Raw genomic sequence first — 23,947 nt, forward strand, 5'->3', positions numbered from 1 at the left:
GTTACAACTCGAGCAGTTCATTTAGTTCATTTTCATCCTTCACCAAAGCCATAACTAGGTATGGAGAAGGATGTAACTTCTGCAGAAGTTTGCTTTTAAAATTACCCAGAACTGGGGTGGGGGCAGCCTAGTGCAGTGGTGGGGGAGCCTAGTGCAGTGGTGGGGGGAGCCTAGTGCAGGGGTCGGAGAACAGGGGGAAATTACCCCAATTGAGGTAAAAATAAATTATTTTGGGGGTAATGAAAGCTAAAAAAAAAAAGAAAAGAAACGAAACTATATAAATGTGTATACTATTTTATATCAAGCGAGTTTTGAAAATTTTTGAAAGTGACCAATAGTTTTTTCTATTCAGTGCTATTGAACCAAACTATCATTCTGTTTAGATAATACTATTTGTTACTATGGACGATTGTACAAATATCAATGTGATGGACAAATAGAAAGTAGAATTTCGTGCAATTCATTTTTAGTCGATAAAATGGCTAAAACCAAACTAAGATGTGCTATACTTTGACTAGGCATATATATGTATTATATTAAGCCTCATATAGCGTGTATTAAACCTAGGATGGTTTGGTTAGAATTCATTAGCAACATACCGCAAATATAAAACACTTTTCGGGTTTTCCAAATTCAGTCATGCAAAAGTCTATTTTTAATTAGTCCGTACCATCAATTCAAGTGCGACCGACCACATATTTACAATAAGTACTTTCATTTAAGGAGGTTAATTAAGGAGGATTGAACCTGCAGAATAAATCTTCTGTAAGATTTTCATTGATACTTGATGTGTACCCGGTAGATCAGAGAAACTGACACCATAATTGTTATGACTGGAGCAGGTAACGCGTTCAAATTCTAAGTTCAGTTTTCATTATGGCAACACTCTCCACTCATATTATGGCTAATGCCACTTATATTGTCTATGGCAGTGTGACAATTAACATTTCTTGTCAAATTGCATTTTTTTAAATTGCATTGCATGCTAAATAATAATTCACTTTGACGAGGGACAGACAGTGTTTGTCGGCTGTCTGTTGCTATGTAGGTGATTTCAAGGTCCCCCTCCCCCTTCCACTCAAGGTCGAATTACTGACCCTTCCCAGGATGCAACTCCACAACAGGGACGTCAAGGTTGAACCAGGGACTCTTGGTTCAACCTTGACGACGAGCGGACGTCCGGACACCTCCGCTTGGGAGCCGCTGGATCACGTTCTGTTTTCGCGTTTTGGCTTTGATACTGCCGTTTGGCATCCCTATTCAACGGTCCGGTTGTACGACGCCTGGCACACATACCGCTTTGGGTCACGGGAATGTTGATAGATTTTTGTTTACGTGTTCTGGCTGGTTCTCCCGGCGGGGTGACGGTGTCCGGCGCCAGCTTGGCCGAGAGGTGCCGGTGGTTGGCGGGTCTTGGTGGGCTCCTGGTGTGCCCTCAGCCCTGGTGGGCGGCCGGCTTCTGCTTTGCCGGGGGACACTGGATGACTTTTGCGTTTTAGCTGGGGGCAGAGTTTTTGGTTTTGCTACCTAGTGTTCTCTGTGTGAGGCGGGGCCAGTGCTTGTCACCCTGAGGGATTCTTGGGGCTCCCCAATCATCTGTCTGCCTGCGTTTCTTTGCCGCGAGGCATATTAGTTTCCAGTGATTGTCGTCACTCGTTTCGCGATCTGGCGTTTCACCTTTCCAGGCTTCGTCGATTAACCTTCACGGGTACGCCGGGGCGCATCCGATCCCACGACCGTCGTCGCCCCTACATCAACAACAACTCCACAGCAGTTGATTACCCCCCCCCCTCGGTACCTATTTACTGCTGGGTAAACAGAAGCATTAGGTTAGAGGAAACATGTTCAACATGCTTACAGAAACATACAACATACAGAAATATGCTTCTATACTGGAGCCAGAAAGTGGAACAAAATAAGATAGCCCACTTTCAAAGCTAGCAATGTTTTTCAAATGCTTGTGAAGATCTCAATCTTTGTGACATTAAGGAGTGCATCTGATAAACTCAAAACGCAGCTATCTGATTACTTTCCAGAGCTTGATACAATCAGTTGAAGGGGTCTACAACCCAACTGTCAACTTGTTGATGCGCCTGCAGATCGTGCAGAGCGCGACGGATTGGCGGAGGTACTTCTTGAACTTCGCTTCATCAGCGAAGCACGGATGGAATTTCAGAACAAGACAGATCTCTCATATTTTTTGGATGTCAAAAACTGAAGATCTTAAAATTGCACACGGGGAAGCGACAAAAAATGCTCTTGCCTTTTGCAACAACCTACCTTCGAGAAAAAAAATATTCTACGCTAATGAACTTGAAAACAAAGTAAAAAAAAATAGCTTAAACCCCGAAAACAGAATCCAAGTTGATCTAATTAAAAACAACAACAGATATCCATGTTTTATAAAAAATGAAACCACCATTCTTCCAATACATGAAATGGAGACGTTGTGAATGAAATGCTTCTTCTTCAATCCTTTTATTATTTGTATGTATATTATTCTTATTACATCTTGTGTGTTTTTTAAGTCTTATTAATTCTTGACCTTGAGAAAAGTTTATTTGAGAAACTTATTACAATGCCGTAGTGTTTAAATGAAGGTGAAGGAAACAATATATGTCCAAGTGTATTAAAACCAAAATTTCGGATGAAACCTACATCCTCTCTCATGGTGCTGTAAACAATGACTAAAGCACCTTGATAAAGCTGTTGGTTTCATCACAATATTTGTTGTTAATACCCTTAAGAATAAACTTCTCAATATATATGTGTAATTTTAGAGCAATTACCATTAGCTTGTTTTATTTTACTTTGAAGTCTGGGGGCAATAGAATTTTAACAAATATATTCGGATAATAGCCTACTCCTAGACAGGTCCCCCCGACCCGAGAGTATAGGCAGGTACACGCACACGAAATGCCTCCTCCCCACTCCACAACAATTTGTCGTATACAAGTTAACCATATACTTACGTAGCAGGCTCGAAGAATCGTCTTGGGATGGCAAATTACCAGAGGTTCTGGTGATATTGTGGTTGGCCTGACCCAGTGGTAGTCCATGGGCCAGCCTATACTGTAGCCAGATGAGCGGCACCAGCAGGACGCCAGCCAACACACCCATTATCCTACACCAGCACAACCACTCTAGAACAAAGTGGAACGACCGCTCTCTGCACGGTCTTTGTTGCTGCTGATATTAATTAGTCTACGCCAAGGCTTGCTAAGTGTTGATGTTGAGGGGTAGTGGCGGGCGTATTGTGGCTGGCGCTGGCCACAGTTTGCCTACAATTGTACGTACGGATGAAGTATGACGCATCTTAATGTGATGTTGTGAAACACAGCTGACTGGCCACTAAATTCCATGCAAAAAATATGTCGAATGCAAATTAATTATGATTAATATATGCTGGCGTCTGATAGCTGGCAGTCCGCTAGAGGCCTTGATATGAATTTCATAACTTTAATGACGTCAACATCACTCCACGAGGTTGTTATAAATGTGATAGTCGGGGAATCGTTACATAGAACTAGCAGACGTATTCGGCAGCCTGGGGCGGGAACCATAGACATGTCCTCCAAGTGTATCACAGAATCGCTCAGTTACCCAAGCCTAGCACTCTCACGGTAGTTGAATATAACCTTGGAATTCCTATAAGCAACCTAGGAACAATACTGCTTCAAAACTTCCATAAAACTGAACAAATCTGAGAAAATTAAAAACTACACTAGGTATTTTAGCTATGGTCAAACTCTCAAGCAAGACGATGCTACCTCTGACAAAACGGCCAACAATACATTGCCAGAACTTCTCCACGCTTCACACAACGAAGCAATGAATCCTGAAAGACGTTGATAGAAACGTGACCCTTACCGACACCGACCAGAAGGCCCAGTTAATCTACATCTGTCCAAGGTTGGAAGGTAAATGCTTGAGGTTAGCCTCACCCAACATTGCAGGGTGAATGGTGTGGGGTACGGGACAGACACAGCCTTGTCTGGGTAGGCCTACGTTAAATGATTTAAGAAATATTTTTAATTATTCACACCAACACTCCCCCCACCCGATTCTCATGGATTCAATTCTGGTCAAGATTGAAATATTCGTTCAGATGTCTGAAGATTTTGTCACCTTTGTCATGAGGGGGACAGGGAGGCTAGGGTGGGAGGGGGCGAGTGCGGAGGGGGCAAGGAGGGAAGGGTGGGGACCTGGGAATCGCCGGGTATACACCCAATGTTTATTTCATTAAATGGAATAGGGCCTATAAGCGGGGAAAGGATGGGAAGGGGGGGGGGTTGGGGACTAACCGTGCAACCAGTGTAAACCCGTCGTTTCGTACATACAAAAATAATTAGAAAAGAAAATCACCAGGGAAAAATATCACACATGTTTATATTAAACAAAATGTGAATTAATAACAACTTACTATATCACTTATATACTAATGATCAGATGGTCTACAATAATTCTATACTCAACTAAAAGTTCTCCACAGATAATTGTTACTAAAGCAAAAACAGAATTATACAAATACAGACACTTATCGGACCAGCTGACGCGACGCCCGCCTCTCAGTTACTGACTAGCGTGGCGTCAGGACGCCGCCCACATTCGCTCTCAAAACATGACGAATGTTAAATAAGGACTTTTTAATATTTACAACTAAATGAACAACCACTTGTTCTCAAAACACATAAGAATGTTAGTTACACAATAACACTAAAACCTGCTCACGGAGAAGTGGGAGGCAAGCGTTGTTTGAAGAAAATAATGTTGATTTCCCTGAGCACCAGAAGAGACTGCTGAGATGACCGTCGTTGTTGTTGTTGTTATAGATTCAGCTACTCGGAACAAGTTCCAAGTAGCACGGGCTATGGTGAGCCCGTAGTGGACTTACCTGGCAGAGGAGCGGTGCTGTGTGTGCTGAGATGACCGAAGTCATGGGTATTTATACCCCCTGATGGTGACGTCACATCCTTTGTCACCAAGGTACGGAACGATGAGCCAGCGGCATAACCGGTGGTTACCTATACGTAACAGGGAACCGGCAGGTCTTGCAGCTGCCACCTGCCTGGGTGGTGAAGGGAGGGGGGTACTGGTGCTGGTGTCCAGACACTGGTCTGGGTTGAACTCCATGCCGATCGTAATGCGCGGTATGCAGAATCCACTGGTTCCAGTGATTACTAACAAAGTGAAGCTTATCCTATACTGTTGTAGATGGAAGTGATCCTAGCGTGTAGTCTGTAGCCAGGTGTCCTCGACAGAGTTGATTGCTTATTGCATCGGTCACACGAAAGCCTTTTTTATTTTCCCCTTCCATGATATAGGGTCAGAGTATTTTTTGTGCGCGCGCGTGGGTTTGAGGTGGGCGTGTATTGAGCTGAAGAGAGTGCATGTATTTTTGGATGTTCTAAGTGTGTCGGCGAGGAAAGTAGTATAATGTTCATGGTGTGTGTTGTAAGTGTGTGTAGTATCAGCTAGGGTGTTCGAGTGTGTATTGAGTGCTCGTACTCTTCCTCTTTGATGAGGATTTAATTGATGGCGTAGTTCTGCTACTGTGTATTGAAAACAAATGTTAGTACTTTACTTTGGATATGTCGTTGTTTCATCTGGTTTGTTTAGGCTGCGAGGGAGAGTGCAAGCGATAAATGATGAGAGGAAGTATTATTGCTTTCTATAAGTTTATCATCACATGTGTTTGTGTATGTATTTGTATAGTTGTTGAGGGGATTTCTGTGTGGTGGCGTGTTTGAAGGTGTTGTGTGTGTGTATTCTGACGTTTTGGTCAAGTTAGAAAGGGGTAGGGGGGTAGAAATAGCCTAAGCTACTCTATCCCTTTGAGATGTATTTATTGCTTATCTCAATAAACATACTTGAACTTGAACTTGTGCTGAACGTGAAGTAATCTACATCAACACCTGTAATGAGTTGTGCTACGTCGTCTGCATAGCATATTGTCAGTCAGTTTGTGTATGGGGTCCAGAGATGTCGTTTGTTACTGTGGGGTGACAACTTACCTTGAGGTGCTTCCGGGGCTTAGCGTTCCCGCGGCCCGGTCGTCGACCAGCCTTCCTGGTTGCTGGACTGATCAACCAGGCTGTTGGACGCGGTTGCTCGCAGCCTGACGTATGAGTCACAGCCTGGTTGATCTGGTATCCTTTGGACAAACACACAATTGTATTTAAATATGTAGGTTTTCACAAATGTAGATTTTTTTATACAGATGGGTACAAGAACTGCCGACTCTCCTAGCAGGCTCAGAGCTTTTGGATCCCAACAGCTCATGGTAAGCCTTACCTACTAGTTTTCCCTGGAATACGATCCATCAATTGTTTAACAACCAAATGCCCAATCACTGCTGGGTGAACAGAGGGGTACAGTTAAGGATTGGCGTCTAGTCATTCCTTCCCTACTGAATGGTTTTGGCAGCGTGTCGACCAGTCGAGTGCTACGATGTGTGTTGGAGAATGTCGATGGAGACGGTTAGTGGTGTATCCAAAGGGGTTGTCAGTGAACCTCTGGTGGAGTTTGACTGACTATGATATGATTGATGAAGATTAAGCCACCCAAAAGGTGGCACGGGCATGAATAGCCCGTAAGTGGTGGCCCTTTTGAGCCATTACCAGTATCAAGAGCTGATACTGGAGATCTGTGGAGGTGCGACTGCACCCTACGTGACGGGAGATGTCTCCCGTACTATGATGTGTGTCCGGCCGCCTTATATTTGGGTCCACCTGACGCTGTGTTGATGCCAGTAGTGTTGCTCACTTTGGTCCACCAGAAGCTTGCTGGACTCTTGGTGAAATTCTTGCAAGTCGACCTGTAATGTAACTGGGACTTGATGTACTTGTAATGTACTTGATGTAATGTAATGTACTTGAGTGAGATTCCTGTAAGTGCAGAATTCTTAGGGAGTTGTTACAGGTAACATTAATGGTTGTTGAATAGGTTTGTGGATGTAATGTGGTATTAATAGGAACTTTTAAATGTGTGCAATAAGACTTCTTGGAATGTGGAAATATTGAGAATTTTAGTAGTTGCGACATTCTCTAATGTGATTGGTACAGTGTCAAGGTGTATGGGGTCGGAGCGAGGACAGAGCCTTAGAGGGACTTAAGGGTGTTAATTGAACACGTTAGTGCTTCTGAGTGAATTTCATTTCCATTGTTCTGTTGTCAAGAGAGTTGCAAAATTTTTTGAGTGATATAGGCGGAATGTGTGAATGTTGTTTGTCATGATGTTGAGAGCGTCTTGTGTGGATCCGTGTGACCTGAAACTATTTTTTTTTTTTTGCAAGAACATAAGAATCAAGGAATCTGCAGAAGACCTATTGGTCCATATGTGGCAGCTCCTATTTATATCCACCCAAACTATATTATATCCATTTATATCATATATATGATTGAGTTAGTATGTATATATATGTATATATGTATATGTATATATATATATGTATATGTATATGTATATATATGTATATATATATATATATATATATATATATATATATATATATATATATATATATATATATATATATATATATCAGCTGCCACATATGGACTAATAGACCCACAGTTTCATAGACTTTTATGTTCTTATGTCGTGCATATCCTTATATAATGTCCTGACTTTCAGGACGTTCGTGTGTCTTGCTTTCTAACTGTCCCTTATGGTCATTTGTCCCTCAGTCTGATAGCTCTGATATTACTGTCCCTGTGTGCTCTTGTTCTGAGCACACAGGGACATCCCTGTGGCATCCTCTGTGATTGTGAACGCTTTTGAATATCCAGCGACACTGATCGTAGTTTTCCCTGGCGCCTTCTTTTGATAACAGTTTTAAAGTTGGTGAATGATACGGAAGTTGGTGAATGGTGGGGAAGATGAAGAATAGGTAAGAGATGAGAACAAGAGAGAATATTGTGAGAGAGTGGGGAGGGGCGGGGAGGTAGACCCGGGTACAACCGGGTACCCCTCCCAGTATAAATATAGAAGGAAATGTCTGTTTCCATCCAGCATTGGAGGCCAGATGCCTGGGATGTCTCGTCTAGCTTTGCAGGGTGACAGGTAGGTGACCAACATAGGTGGTCAGGGCCAGCCCCATTGCTCCCTCTGAAAATGGATGGCTTCCATGGCGACCACGAAATAGGTGAGGCCACCCGAGTCTCCAGAATTTGAATAGTTAAAGCGACTATAGAATACATATACATTAGTCGAGGTCGGGCTCCATGGTGCAACTTTTTGCTCTGCGGTCGACCCCAAGCACCGGGTCGACTCAACCGCCGCAGGTCAACTCGTCTAGTGTGGGTGTGTGTGTGTGTGTGTGTGTGTGTGTGTGTGTGTGTGTGTGTGTGTGTGTGTGTGTGTGTGTGTGTGTGTGTGTGTGTGTGTGTGTGTGTGTGTGCGCGCACGCTAGTACCTAAAAATATACAATTTCATGCCTGTAAGCAGCTGATGCAGCGTTCTTTACTGTGTTTTCCTACAGTCACCAACTTTTTTTCTGTTGCAAGGTAAGATTTTGGTGCTTGAGAGAAAGGGGAGGGTATGTTGAGGTTCATGTGAGAAAGTGGCAAGACAGTGATTTGAACTGATGGATCGAAATGGAAATGAATAATGAAAGAAATGGTAAGTTTTAAGTACTTAGGGCATGTGTTAAAATGTGATTAGGTAAGATGAGATGAGAGAAAATAATAGTGGTAGGAGAGGTGAATAGTATAATGAAAAATAATGTTGGTATAGCAGCTAGTTGGTAAAAGGGCTGAAGGATTGTATACTATTCCCAACTGACGTATGAAAGTGAAACTTTAGTATGGAAAGGCAGAATAGTCAAAGTCCAAACAGTAGAAGTTTATTTCTTTTAACCGGACATCAAATGGGGAGCTACAGGGATAGATGTAGATGTTGGGGCCAGACCTATAGATAGATGTAGATGTTGGGGCCAGACCTATAGATAGATGTAGATGTTGGGGCCAGACCTATAGATAGATGTAGATGTTGGGGGCCAGACCTATAGATAGATGTAGATGTTGGGGCCAGACCTATAGATAGATGTAGATGTTGGGGCCAGACCTATAGATAGATGTAGATGTTGGGGGCCAGACCTATAGATAGATGTAGATGTTGGGGCCAGACCTATAGATAGATGTAGATGTTGGGAGCCAGACCTATAGATAGATGTAGATGTTGGGGCCAGACCTATAGATAGATGTAGATGTTGGGGCCAGACCTATAGATAGATGTAGATGTTGGGGCCAGACCTATAGATAGGGAGGATGGTAAATGTTAGAACGCTTTTAGAGATGGTGAAAGGTAGGATGACAGGGCAGGGAAGAGGTGGAGGATGGAGGGTAAAGGCTTTTGGTTATGGATTCAAAAACAAAGGGCAAATAAAGGCTTGAGGATTTATCACCGTTTTATATCCCCAAAACATTTAACTTGCTAATATCTACAATGAATTTACCTTAAATAAAGATATATGATGGATATATGACAAAAGATTTCAAACAAATATTAACAGCATGATCCAATATTCGTGTGAATTTCGGAATATCCCAGTTATTGTACAGTATATAAAGTCTTTATTGTAACTTGAAGTGTGTAAAGGAGTCAAATGATGTGTAATGTTTTGGTGGTCATCACTGGAATAGTTCTGAAATTCATGCGACCTGTACGTACAAGCAATGATGGTTCAAATAAGTATTCTGAGGTAGGAAAAAGAGAAGATTAAGGAGGAAATGCAGAGCGAGGCAGCAGAGCTGTAGAGTCCCTCTGCATCATGCGAAGTGCCGTTTTCTGTGTCTCCATCGTCATCCGCCTTTGTTTGAGCCATTTTTGCTCTCTCCAGCTTCTCTCTCTCTAGATCTTCGAACTTTGATCCGCCTCCAGGGTGGATGGGCATCAGTTCCTTGGGTAGACCGTAGTGGACGACGGGTTCTTGGCCGCGGTTCTTGCCCTCGGTCACCGGCAGCACTACAGGTTCCTGCATCACCTCCATCCCTGGACTGCGCTCAGTTCCAGCGGTTGGCTCGACATCGTCCTCCGAACTTTCCATCCATCCAGAGGGCATCGTTGTCTCGTCAAAGGTACTCTCGGTAACATGGTGGTGACGAGACTCCTCTGGCACATTGTGATGAGAGACTTGCTCCATACTATGCAGAAAGTCTTCTTCGCCAGCCGGAGGTTCCTCTCCTGAGAAGTTGATCGTCTCAAAAGCGTCTTCCTCCATCGAGTCAGCCTCAGGTGCTGGATGCTCTGACTGGCCTGGGAAGTCTACTCTGCTTTTATGTTTTATCGGATGAGTATCCTTTGTCACCTTCTTCAGCCGGTGTCGTTCCTAGAGAAAAGAAAAAAGCGTATTGTAACGCTAACAACATTCAGGTAAGGAATGAACACAATGCTGGATTGTTAAACTTCTGTAGTTATCTGAAGGTCGAATTTAGTTCAATATCACAGGTTAACATGGAAGCCTTATGGTGATGGTTAGCTAATGTTAGCATAATTCTTTTGTCAGCCGTGGTCACGGGCCTTTGATCCTGGTCACGGCACCATTTTTTAGGAGAGCCGGTCGGCCTAACGGACAGCACGCTGGACTTGTGATCCTGTGGTCCCGGGTTCGATCCCGGGCGCCGGCGAGAAACAATAGGCAGAGTTTCTTTCACCCTATGCCCCTGTTACCTAGCAGTAAAATAGGTACCTGGGTGTTAGTCAGCTGTCACGGGCTGCTTCCTGGGGGTGGAGGCCTGGTCGCGGACCGGGCCGCAGAGACACTAAAGCCCCGAAATCATCTCAAGATAACCTCAAGATAGCCACGTGTATCCTGCAAGATGACCATCTAAGGACCAATGAGTTAGGATCTACCAGTCACTGGAAGTTGCACAACAAATGTGTACTAAAGCAAAAACGCCAATCAAGTCTTAGAACAGTGAAAAGAACTATTGCCTTCAAGGAAAATAAAAGAGTTATTCAACTGAACAAGTCTCTGGTGCACCCGTATCCGGACAGCTGTATCCAGGCATGGAGATGACTTCAGAAGAATATATCTGCTTTGGAAAACATTCAATATAGAGGAGCAAAAATCATTCCAGAATTAAGTCAACTCGTGTCCGCAACCTTTCAGAAAGTTTGAGGCCACAAGACTAACAACACTGCAAACCAAACATGATAGTGCTGGTCTCATCCAGACTTAAAATACTGAACAAGTTTGAGGATATTATTCCAGACCACTTTGAAAGGTCAAGTGTAAGGCATACAAGGGGTATGCCTTATACTATAAGGCATCTACAAGCTCAACAAGTATTATGATCCTCCAGTCCAGGGTGAACATTCATCCTCTCTAATGTGAGAGTCATTCCTCTGTACTGGCACAAAAGATATTTTAGTTATGTTGAGAAGCAAACCTGGCATTATATTGAAACATTTATGTACCAAAATGTAGTCGAAAAACGTACTAAATTTTTTGAGAAAAATGGTGATAAAAGGGGACTACACAGGAAGATGATGATTGACGTTAACGGTAGCCAATCAGGAGAGATTGGACTGTGGTGATGTGTGATTAGTTTAGCAACTCAAGTTTTGGGCATCAGTGAGGGAGGCTATGTTTCGATCTTTTGGCTACTGCTCTACTAGGTTTGGCAACAACGACAGCAAGTTAGCACGTTACACTGAGGAACAAGATGCAAGCTAAGAGGAGGCGAGCAGCAGGCGCTCTACCTCCAATCGCCCAGGCGATGTACAAGTTAAGGAATTTTTGGCAAACGATGCCAATGTGCCGCTGGAGGTAGCTATATTGGATCCACATTTGACTGGAGCTTCTAGTGCAGGAGACGACTTAGGTGTGCCTTACGGAGGACACCAGTATTTCCAACCTCACCACCCAACCCCAAGACAGCCCACTGAGTGTATAATTACCACTGAAGAGAATAGATTTTTTGAGATATATACAAGAGTTGTTACATTCTTGTACAGCCACTAGTACGCGTAGCGTTTCGGGCAGGTCCCTGGAATACGATCCCCTGCCGCGAAGAATCGTTGTTACAACCAAGTACACATTTTACTGTTGCGTTAAACAGAGGCTACAGTTCAGGATTTGCGCCCAGTAAATCCTCCCCGGCCAGGATACGAACCCATGACATAGCGCTCGCGGAACGCCAGGCGAGTGTCTTACCACTACACCACGGAGATACTGATAATTCAGATATTTCATCATAGCAGACACGACGGTCGAGGGTAAGAGTTCCACCAAGTTATTTAGCTCAGTGACCATGAGCGCCAGTGCTTAATAATGTATAGTGATAGTTATTAGTGCCATAGAGATAACCTGTGTAGTGATTACCAGTGCCGGCAGGAAAATATCAGATCTTGTGAGACAGTTACTGGCAGAGAGGGAGAAGGTGGGTGTAAGTCTTTCGACAGCTCAAGTGGGAGTGACGATTGATTGATTGATGAAGATTAAGCCACCCAAAAGGTGGCACGGGCATGAATAGCCCGTAAGTGGTGGCCCTTTTGAGCCATTACCAGTATCAAGAGCTGATACTGGAGATCTGTGGAGGTGCGACTGCACCCTGCGTGACGGGAGATGTCTCCCGGACCAAATGGTGACCAGATGGTGTTGGGAGCTGAGCTGATTGATAAAGATTAAGCCACTCCCCCCCCCCCCCAAAGAGGTGGCACGGGCATGAATCTACCTGTCCTCTTACAATCTACCTGTTCATTACTGGGAGCCGGTCGGCCGAGCGGACAGCACGCTGGATTTGTGATCCTGTGGTCCTGGGTTCGATCCCAGGCGCCGGCGAGAAACAATGGGCAGAGTTTCTTTCACCCTATGCCCCTGTTACCTAGCAGTAAAATAGGTACCTGGGTGTTAGTCAGCTGTCACGGGCTGCTTCCTGGGGGGTGGAGGCCTGATCGAGGACCGGGCCGCGGGGACACTAAAAGACCCGAAATCATCTCAAGATAACCTCAAGATATAGCCTAGCTGAAAATCTCTGATAGTGTCCCACAGCCGCCTAATTTATGAATGAAAACGTGACTGATGTATTAGGAAGGTCACTGTACTGAACAGTGAAATTCATGAAAGCAGAGCCACAGACGTCAGCTTGGAGATAACATCCCAAGTCCCTGAAGAATGAAGCCTCACCGCCGACACTGGAGCCAGATTCACGAAAGGACTTACGCAAGCACTTACGAATGTTTACATCTTTCCTCAATCTTTGACGGCTTTGGTTACATTTATTAAACAGTTTACAAGCATGAAAACGTCCCATTTAACTGTTGTTATTGTTATAAACAGCCTCCTGGTGCTTCGGAGCTCATTAACTGTTTAATAATTGTAAACAAAGCCGCCAAAGATTGAGAAAAGATGTACAGGTTCGTAAGTGCTTTCGTGAATCTGGCCCCTGGTCTTGATATATCTGAAAGTCCAAGTTGGAGAGAGAGAACTGCGTGTGCACAGGACGTGAAACTATTTAGTAGGAACGAAAAAGAATTGCAAAAGACAGCAGGAAATGGATCGGCTGTAGGATTGGTTCAATAAATGGATACTAAATATCAACCCCACCAAGTGTATGGTAATGGGATGGGAACAGGAGGAAAGTGGCCTGTGGTGTCATCACTGGGGAAAATGTTTCTAGAATGAAAAAAAAAAGAGAAAAGACCTTTTTGGTGACTATCATAGCCATGAGGGCCTGACGGCTGAGTGGACAGTGCTCGGGGTTCGTAGTCCTAAGGATCCGGGTTCTATTCCCAGCTAAGGCAGAAACAAATGGGCAGAGTTTCTTGCACCCTGATGCCTCTGTTCACCTAGCAGTAAATAGGTACCTGGGAGTTAGACAGCTGCTACGGGCTGCTTCCTGGGGATGTGTGTGAAAATTAGGCTTACGGACGTACCCGAAACGCAATGCATGCTAGTGGCTGTACAAGAATGTCAGAACCCTCGTAGCCTGGTGGATAGCGCGCAGGACTCGTAATTCTGTGGCGCGGGTTCGATTCCCGCACGAGGCAGAAACAAATGGGCAAAAGTTTCTTTCACCCTGAACGCCCCTGTTACCTAGCAGTAAATAGGTACCTAGGAGTTAGTCAGCTGTCACGGGCTGCTTGCTGGGGGTGGAGGCCTGGTCGAGGACCGGGCCGCGGGGACACTAAAGCCCCGAAATCATCTCAAGATAACCAAGATAACCCTTGTATATATAAATATACTGTATAAATACAAAATTCGACACAACGTCGTCGAGCGGGAGAAGCGTGCTCGAGCAACACGTACACAGAGGATCAAAGTTATGAACGTACATTCGTTGTTGCATCAACATCAGGACACGCAAGGCTGACAAGGCTGACAAGGCTGACAAGGCTAACACAAGTGTACATGAAATCTAACGGATTATTTCTGGTTAAGAGTCCCTGTGGCGAAGTGGTAACACACTCGCCTGGCGTTTCGCGAGCGTTTTGGCCCGGGGTTTACTGTTGCCTCTGTTTACAGTTAACTGTAGCCTCAGTTTACAGTTAGCTGTAGCCTCTGTTTACAGTCAACTGTAGCCTCAGTTTACAGTTAACTGTAGCCTCTGTTTACAGTCAACTGTAGCCTCTGTTTACAGTCAACTGTAGCCTCTGTTTACAGTTAACTGTAGCCTCTGTTTACAGTCAACTGTAGCCTCTGTTTACAGTTAACTGTAGCCTCTGTTTACAGTCAACTGTAGCCCCTGTTTACAGTCAACTGTAGCCCCTGTTTACAGTTAACTGTAGCCCCTGTTTACAGTTAACTGTAGCCTCTGTTTACAGTCAACTGTAGCCTCTGTTTACAGTCAACTGTAGCCCCTGTTTACAGTCAACTGTAGCCCCTGTTTACAGTTAACTGTAGCCTCTGTTTACAGTCAACTGTAGCCTCAGTTTACAGTTAACTGTAGCCTCTGTTTACAGTCAACTGTAGCCTCAGTTTACAGTTAACTGTAGCCTCAGTTTACAGTTAACTGTAGCCTCAGTTTACAGTTAACTGTAGCCTCAGTTTACAGTTAACTGTAGCCTCTGTTTACAGTTAACTGTAGCCTCTGTTTACAGTCAACTGTAGCCTCAGTTTACAGTCAACTGTAGCCTCAGTTTACCCAACAGTAAAATGGGTACCTGATTGTTAAACAAGTATGCATGGCATACTATTAATTTTTCCAATCTTCCGTAGTGTGAAAATTTACAGCATTATCTGTTACGCCAAAATGTCAGTTCATCCTCCTAAGATGATAGTTCTTATAGCAAAAATTTAGTCGAACGCATCAATAGGTAGCGATGGACCACCAAGCGTCGTTGACTTTTGTAGTGGCCAAATGGGGAAACTTTTTTATAGCACAATGTTAAACCTAACCTAACCTAACCTGACCTAACATCTACCAATCCTAGGCCTAATACACGCTGTCTTAAGCCTAATATAGTACATATATATGCTATACTAGGCCTTGGAATATGTAATATTGGGGGTTTAGCTTTATTTTTTTCCGAACGGTAAGATTAAAAGTACGAAAAGTGAATAATTGGGGGTCCATCACTACATACTGGTCCATCACTACATACTGGTCCATCACTACATACTGGTCCATCACTACATACTGGTCCATCACTACATACTGGTCCATCACTACATACTGGTCCATCACTACACACTGGTCCATCACTACACACTGGTCCATCACTACATACTGGTCCATCACTACATACTGGTCCATCACTACATACTGGTCCATCACTACATACTGGTCCATCACTACATACTGGTCCATCACTACATACTGGTCCATCACTACATACTGGTCCATCACTACATACTGGTCCATCACTACATACTGGTCCATCACTACATACTGGTCCATCACTACATACTGGTCCATCACTACATACTGCTCCATCACTACATACTGGTCCATCACTACATACTGGTCCATCACTACATACTGGTCCATCACTACATACTGGTCCATCACTACATACTGGTCCATCACTACATACTGGTCCATCACTACATACTGGTCCATCACTACATACTGGTCCATCACTACATACTGGTCCATCACTACATACTGCTCCATCACTACATACTGCTCCATCACTACATACTGGTCCATCACTACATACTGCTCCATCACTACATACTGGTCCATCACTACATACTGGTCCATCACTACATACTGGTCCATCACTACATACTGGTCCATCACTACATACTGGTCCATCACTACATACTGGTCCATCACTACATACTGGTCCATCACTACATACTGGTCCATCACTACATACTGGTCCATCACTACATACTGCTCCATCACTACATACTGCTCCATCACTACATACTGGTCCATCACTACATACTGCTCCATCACTACATACTGGTCCATCACTACATACTGGTCCATCACTACATACTGCTCCATCACTACATACTGGTCCATCACTACATACTGGTCCATCACTACATACTGGTCCATCACTACATACTGGTCCATCACTACATACTGGTCCATCACTACATACTGGTCCATCACTACATACTGGTCCATCACTACATACTGGTCCATCACTACATACTGCTCCATCACTACATACTGGTCCATCACTACATACTGCTCCATCACTACATACTGCTCCATCACTACATACTGCTCCATCACTTCAGGAGGATGAGTTGATGATGGTAACACTGACCTTGTCAAGAGGGTGACGTGGTTCCTCCTCTAGGTATGTGAGCTCGTCCTCCAACACCTGCTTCTCCAGCACTCGCTTCTCCAACACATGAGGGTGAAGGTGGTGGCGTATGGGGCTGGATGGCATCTGGGGTTCTCGGGGGAACAGTTGGGGATCCTCCTCTTGCTCTGCTGCAGTCAGCACCACCGTCGCTGCCGCCACCTGCCGGTCAGTCGACAGTCAGAACGAGAAGCCGCAACTGTTTTTAATTATCAGGGGGGGGGGAGTGCGAAGCTATTACGACTTTATAGCACTTGGAAGGGGGTCAGGATAAGGATTTGGGATGAGACGGGGTGGGGGTGGGGGGGAGGAGGGGGGAAGAAATGGTGCCCAACCACTTGGACGGTTGGGGCTTGAGAAGCCGCAAGGAAATGAGAGCGGAGAGACTTCCATAGAGGGAATAAAGGGAATGAGAGAGAGAGATCAAAGCAGAAGAGAGAGATGCAACTGGATGAATGTATTAAGGAAGGGCGAGGAACCACATTTGATTATGCAACAATCATCTACTTGTATAAATGATGTTCTTTTGTATGAGTTCAATGCATCTGGACTGTCTCTCAGTCCGCGGCCTGGTCGACGACCGGGCCGCGAGGACGCTGAGCCCCGGAAGCACCTCAAGGTAACCTCAAGGTATCTATTATGCACCCCATACCCATGCAGTGGGCAGCGGTGGCTGGGTTACAATCACTGGGTTACTGCCTACAGTTACCAAACTGGAGATATTTGACTTGTATGAACCGGGTGTTTCTGTCATTTAGGTTTACTTGAATATCCACTTTATAAGAATCATACATTTGCAAGTGCAAGTTTATACGGATCATCACTTTATACAAATCTTCACTTCATAAGAATAATTTTATACGAGTAGCTTAAGTTTGTGAATCCCGGGAGCCGGTCGGCCGAGCGGACAGCACGCTGGGCTTGTGATCCTGTGGTCCCGGGTTCGATCCCAGGCGCCGGCGAGAAACAATGGGCAAAGTTTCTTTCACCCTATTCCCCTGTTACCTAGCAGTAAAATAGGTACCTGGGTGTTAGTCAGCTGTCACGGACTGCTTCCTGGGGGTGGAGGCCTGGTCGAGGACCGGGCCGCGGGGAGGTTATCTTGAGGTTATCTTGAGATGATTTCGGGGCTTTAGTGTCCCCGCGGCCCGGTCCTCGACCAGGCCTCCACCCCCAGGAAGCAGCCCGTGACAGCTGACTAACTCCCAGGTACCTATTTACTGCTAGGTAACAGGGGCATTCAGGGTGAAAGAAACTTTGCCCATTTGTTTCTGCCTCGTGCGGGAATCGAATTTCGGGACACTAAAGCCCCGAAATTATGTCAAGATAACCTCAAGAAGATCCCAACCGTTCACGGATTCATGTAGCCCGCGCATATGCGTTTATGCGAACCACCGTAAAAAATGCGGTCTAATAGTATAATAGTAAAAATTCAAGCACCATAATATTTACGTTTTCTGTGTATCGGTCTCGATAGGTAAGGTGGGTTGCTTGGGTTCATACGTTTCTCGTTTTGCTGTTGTTGTTTTAGATTCAGCTACACGGCACCAAAAGTTGCAAGTAGCACGGGCTATGGCGATCCCGTAGTGGACTTACTTGACACAGGAGCGGGGTTGTAACTCTTTTTGCGAAACAGCTGCATCTCATAGGAAGCGGCAAATCGAGAGATGGAGCGGCTTGACGAAACTTGTCCCCTATTGACCGACGCTATACAGTCGAAAATAGTGTTATAATCTGTAACTTGTTATATAGGAAACTAATTTTCGTGGACGGGTGACTGGCTGGCTAGTCACACGACCCAGCCATACCCACCAGCACATCCTTCATCCACACCAGCACATCCTTCATCCACACCAGCACATCCTTCATCCACACCAGCACATCCTTCATCCACACCAGCACATCCTTCATCCACAGGGAGAAAGACGGATGACTGAGCAAACATATTGAAAATTTTCTCAAGTTTTGATGAGTGAGAAGGGAGCCAGTGAAGCGACATTATTGTTTTAAAACTTTGAGCATCTTGCCTAAGACCATTATGCTGATGATATTTTCACGCTGAATGGAACCCCACTGAAGTTTTGTTATGGAAATTGGCGCCAAGACAAAGTAAACGTTACTGCACGCTGATTGATTCCTGGTGAGATATTATACCAAGATTTGCTGCAACAGCTTTGAGTCTAGACGGCCACACCTCCACGCTGAGGCTGGCAGCAGCCACACCTCCACGCTGAGGCTGGCAGCAGCCACACCTCCACGCTGAGGCTGGCAGCAGCCACACCTCCACGCTGAGGCTGGCAGCAGCCACACCTCCACGCTGAGGCTGGCAGCAGCCACACCTCCACGCTGAGGCTGGCAGCAGCCACACCTCCACGCTGAGGCTGGCAGCAGCCACACCTCCACGCTGAAGCTGGCAGCAGCCACACCTCCACGCTGAGGCTGGCAGCCACACCTCCACGCTGAGGCTGGGGGCCACACCTCCACGCTGAGGCTGCGGGCCACACCTCCACGCTGAGGCTGGAGGCCACACCTCAACGCTGAGGCTGGCAGCAGCCACACCTCCACGCTGAGGCTGGCAGCAGCCACACCTCCACGCTGAGGCTGGCAGCAGCCACACCTCCACGCTGAGGCTGGCAGCAGCCACACCTCCACGCTGAGGCTGGCAGCAGCCACACCTCCACGCTGAGGCTGGCAGCAGCCACACCTCCACGCTGAGGCTGGCAGCAGCCACACCTCCACGCTGAGGCTGGAGGCCACACCTCCACGCTGAGGCTGGCAGCAGCCACACCTCCACGCTGAGGCTGGAGGCCACACCTCCACGCTGAGGCTGGCAGCAGCCACACCTCCACGCTGAGGCTGGCAGCAGCCACACCTCCACGCTGAGGCTGGCAGCAGCCACACCTCCACGCTGAGGCTGGAGGCCACACCTCCACGCTGAGGCTGGCAGCAGCCACACCTCCACGCTGAGGCTGGCAGCAGCCACACCTCCACGCTGAGGCTGGCAGCAGCCACACCTCCACGCTGAGGCTGGCAGCAGCCACACCTCCACGCTGAGGCTGGCAGCAGCCACACCTCCACGCTGAGGCTGGCAGCAGCCACACCTCCACGCTGAGGCTGGCAGCAGCCACACCTCCACGCTGAGGCTGGCAGCAGCCACACCTCCACGCTGAGGCTGGCAGCAGCCACACCTCCACGCTGAGGCTAGCAGCAGCCACACCTCCACGCTGAGGCTGGCAGCAGCCACACCTCCACGCTGAGGCTGGAGGCCACACCTCCACGCTGAGGCTGGCAGCAGCCACACCTCCACGCTGAGGCTGGAGGCCACACCTCCACGCTGAGGCTGGCAGCAGCCACACCTCCACGCTGAGGCTGGAGGCCACACCTCCACGCTGAGGCTGGCAGCAGCCACACCTCCACGCTGAGGCTGGAGGCCACACCTCCACGCTGAGGCTGGCAGCAGCCACACCTCCACGCTGAGGCTGGCAGCAGCCACACCTCCACGCTGAGGCTGGCAGCAGCCACACCTCCACGCTGAGGCTGGAGGCCACACCTCCACGCTGAGGCTGGCAGCAGCCACACCTCCACGCTGAGGCTGGCAGCAGCCACACCTCCACGCTGAGGCTGGCAGCAGCCACACCTCCACGCTGAGGCTGGCAGCAGCCACACCTCCACGCTGAGGCTGGCAGCAGCCACACCTCCACGCTGAGGCTGGCAGCAGCCACACCTCCACGCTGAGGCTGGCAGCAGCCACACCTCCACGCTGAGGCTGGCAGCAGCCACACCTCCACGCTGAGGCTGGCAGCAGCCACACCTCCACGCTGAGGCTGGCAGCAGCCACACCTCCACGCTGAGGCTGGCACCAGCCACACCTCCACGCTGAGGCTGGAGGCCACACCTCCACGCTGAGGCTGGCAGCAGCCACACCTCCACGCTGAGGCTGGAGGCCACACCTCCACGCTGAGGCTGGAGGCCGTTGGCACAATTGTGTCTCAGAAACGGAAATCTGGTCTCTCTCTCTGTAACCCTTTCCACTACCGCCCACAAGATGGGTATAGAGTGCATAATAAACTCCCTCCCTCCCCAGCGGGTAAGAAGGCTTCCTTCCTTCCCCAAACTCTCTCTCCCGTCTTAGTTACTGTCGCTCCTCCCGTCTCGGCCGATGTAGCTAAGGAAGTTGTGTTGTTGTTATAGATTCAGCTACCCGGAACAAGTTCCAAGTAGCACGGCCTATGGTGATCCCGTAGTGGACTTACCTGGCACCGGAGCGGGGCAAGTAGCTTTTGAGCTATGGAAGTTTCCGTAGTCGTAGATACTGCCTCTAGTCGTGTCCCTGGTGACGTGAGACTAGTGTCCCTGCTCGCCCCCCCCGTTCTCGCAAATTCGTAAAGTCAATATTGACTTATTAACTACGTGCATAGGTGATATACTAAACATAATAGATACCCCTAAAAAGATTCATAGAAAACACCGACCTTACCTAACCTTATTAGTATCTTAAGATAAGCATCTTATTGCTTCGTAATTACAATTATTACTTAACCTATACCTATTATAGGTTAGGTAAGGTCGGTGTTTTCTATGAATCTTTTTAAGGGTGTCTATTATGTTTAGTATATCACCTATGCACGTAGTTAATAAGTCAATATTGACTTATTAAATTTGCGAGAACGGGTTGCCCTGCTCGCCCCCCCCCCCCTCTCTCCACTGCCCATCTCTGGCGCCTACTGCCTCTCCTCACCTTATCCTGCTCCTTCCTACCGGCTTCTCAACTTTGCTGTCCGTGCCGGGGAGAGCAAGAAGGAAACCCCGGCACGGACAGCAAAGTTGAGGAGTTGATACATATATATAATATTCTTCAATGGAATATTCGTGGTTTCTTTACGAATTTTCTTGAACTCCAAGTTCTGATATCTAAATTTTCAGTGTGTGTCTCCAGGAGCCGCTCCCTGGCGTTCGTCCGGGTCACTTGTCTATACAGTATACCTAGGTCATAAAAGTATTTGTGTGTACGTCTGATAACATACTACTTGTGAAGGAGGAACTTTATATGTGTTTATCTCTCAGAATGTTTGGTAATATGTTTATTGCTTGTGATGTGTGTCTATGTATGTATTAACACGATGTACTGAACGGGGTGAGAATAGCTTGAGCTACCTCATCCCTTTGTGTGTATTTTACATCAATAAACTTATTTCAATTTCATTTTCAATTTCCTGGTCACCTCCTCTGTCATCCCTACAATCATGCACCTCCTTGTAGTGTGCCCCGATGTGTAGGAGGTCCGTGTGTCTTGCTTCCCAAATCCCTCCAAACACACACCGAAACTACGACGTTGGTACAACGTTCGAACAAGTTTTAACACCACCTAACCAGTTATAACAACCAATATAGAAAGTTGTAACAACGTTCCAATACGTCATAAACACATTAAGCCAAGATGTAACAACTTTATTACAAGTTGTTACAAGCGGAAAATAGAGACAGTTTCGGTTTGTGTTTCCAGGGATGACCCTTGTGGTCATTTGTCTCGATAGAATCCTTACAGAATCCGATGCCTTCGATATAGCTCGCCTTATGTGCTTTTCCTCTGGTATTGACATGCTGATTAGCGCCTTCTGAACACACAGCGACACTGATGGTGCCACAGTGATTGATTGGGGCCTTCTTTTGATAATTACTTCTGTTTGATCTGATTGATTGATGAAGATTAAGCCACCCAAAAGGTGGCACGGGCATGAACAGCCCGTAAATGGTGGCCCTTTTGAGCCATTACCAGTATCAAGAGCTGATACTGGAGATCTGTGGAGGCGCGACTGCACCCTGCGTGACGGGAGATGTCTCCCGGACCAAATGGTGACCAAATGGTGTGTGTTTGATCTATTACCTGACTCAATATATAGCGGCTCAAGCTAAGAAGCTCTGCAAGCTAGCTATACTTCTCTCTCGAGTGGATTACAAGCTGAGAACTACCTAATCCTGCAACAGTGCTCTACGGCCTCGGCTCATGGGACCCGGGTTCAATCCCCGGATTTAATTATCGGGCTGAACAGACATAATAGGCACGTTTTCTTTCATCTGATGCATCTGTTCACCTAGCAGTCAAACAAGTACCGGGGAGTTAAGCAAATGCTGCGGGTTGCATCTTGGGAAGTCAGTAGTCGGACTGGGGGGTGGGGGGGGGGACCTCGATAAATCCAAGTACAGGCGTCCTGTCCCAAGAACAGTACCATCATCTTCCAAGGTCACTATACTGTTCTTGGGGATTGTTGTTGTTATAGATTAAGCTACTCGGAACAAGTTCCAAGTAGCACGGGCTATGGTGAGCCCGTAACTTACCTGGCACAGGAGCGGGGCAAGAAGCACGGCCTATGGTGAGCCTCGTGGACGGGAGATGTCTCCCGTGTTCTTGGGGACAGGGCGCCTGTACTTATAGCGCGCGGGACATCACTCCATTTCACGGGGGAGACATCTCCCGTCACACAGGGTGCAGTCGCGCCTCCACAGATCTCCAGTATCAGCTCTTGATACTGGTAATGGCTCAAAAGGGCCACCACTTACGGGCTATTCATGCCCGTGCCACCTTTTGGGTGGCTTAATCTTCATCAATCAATCAATCACTCCCTTTACTAACCTTCCTGTTGGTCAGTTTCTGCCTTATGGCCGCGACAGAGGGATGTGCGCGACGCTCAATTGTCTAATGGAGTTGAACTGCGACTCTGGGAGAAGGTCCTCAGGTGTTGTGTATCACGAAAGAAAAATCCCAGAAGGTGGAATTGAAGAGTTTGTGGTACTTTTACGCGTTGAAGATCTACCTGAGATAAAGCGATCTTCAGGTGCTTTTGGCTGATAAGATATATAAAGAGTAATGCGATTTTCAGGTGTTTTACACAGGATTCTCTCTCTGGGGAAAACAATCTTTGTGCGTCTTACTCTCAGACCTTCCATGCCAGGAACAGTGGAGCTATTTTCAAGAATTGCTTTCCCGCGAATCGCATTTGGGAGGTTGGGGGGAGGGGGGCAGAGGAGAGGTCGGAGTTGGAGGATGGGGGGGGGGGGGAGGGATGAGGGGGAGGGGGGGGGGGGGTCGAGGCTTCAAACGCGGAGAATTTAATCAGGTAATTGAAACTGAAGAAAGACACCCACACTACCGCCCAGGAGCGCGCAACTCCCCCCTCCGCAACCCATCACATAATTAACCGACCTAAACACCAGCCATCTTTGGTTCACCATCTTC

The 23,947-nt window shown here is 46.8% G+C and overlaps 1 protein-coding gene across 1 annotated transcript in view; it reads right to left on the reverse strand.

Moving 5' to 3' along the window:
• Positions 1-9,396: 9,396 nt before the first annotated feature.
• Positions 9,397-23,947, reverse strand: part of LOC123775110 (uncharacterized) — a 67,367-nt gene continuing 52,816 nt past the window's right edge. Inside the window, exons 3-4 of the mRNA XM_045769990.2 lie at positions 16,675-16,875; positions 9,397-10,330 (exon numbers count right to left, since the gene is read on the reverse strand). Coding sequence (XP_045625946.2) covers positions 9,686-10,330; positions 16,675-16,875 — 846 coding nt within the window. The 3' untranslated portion in view covers positions 9,397-9,685. The remainder of the gene's footprint in view (positions 10,331-16,674; positions 16,876-23,947) is intronic.

This window comes from Procambarus clarkii, chromosome 92 (genome assembly GCF_040958095.1).
Source record: "Procambarus clarkii isolate CNS0578487 chromosome 92, FALCON_Pclarkii_2.0, whole genome shotgun sequence".
NCBI lineage: Eukaryota > Metazoa > Arthropoda > Malacostraca > Decapoda > Cambaridae > Procambarus > Procambarus clarkii.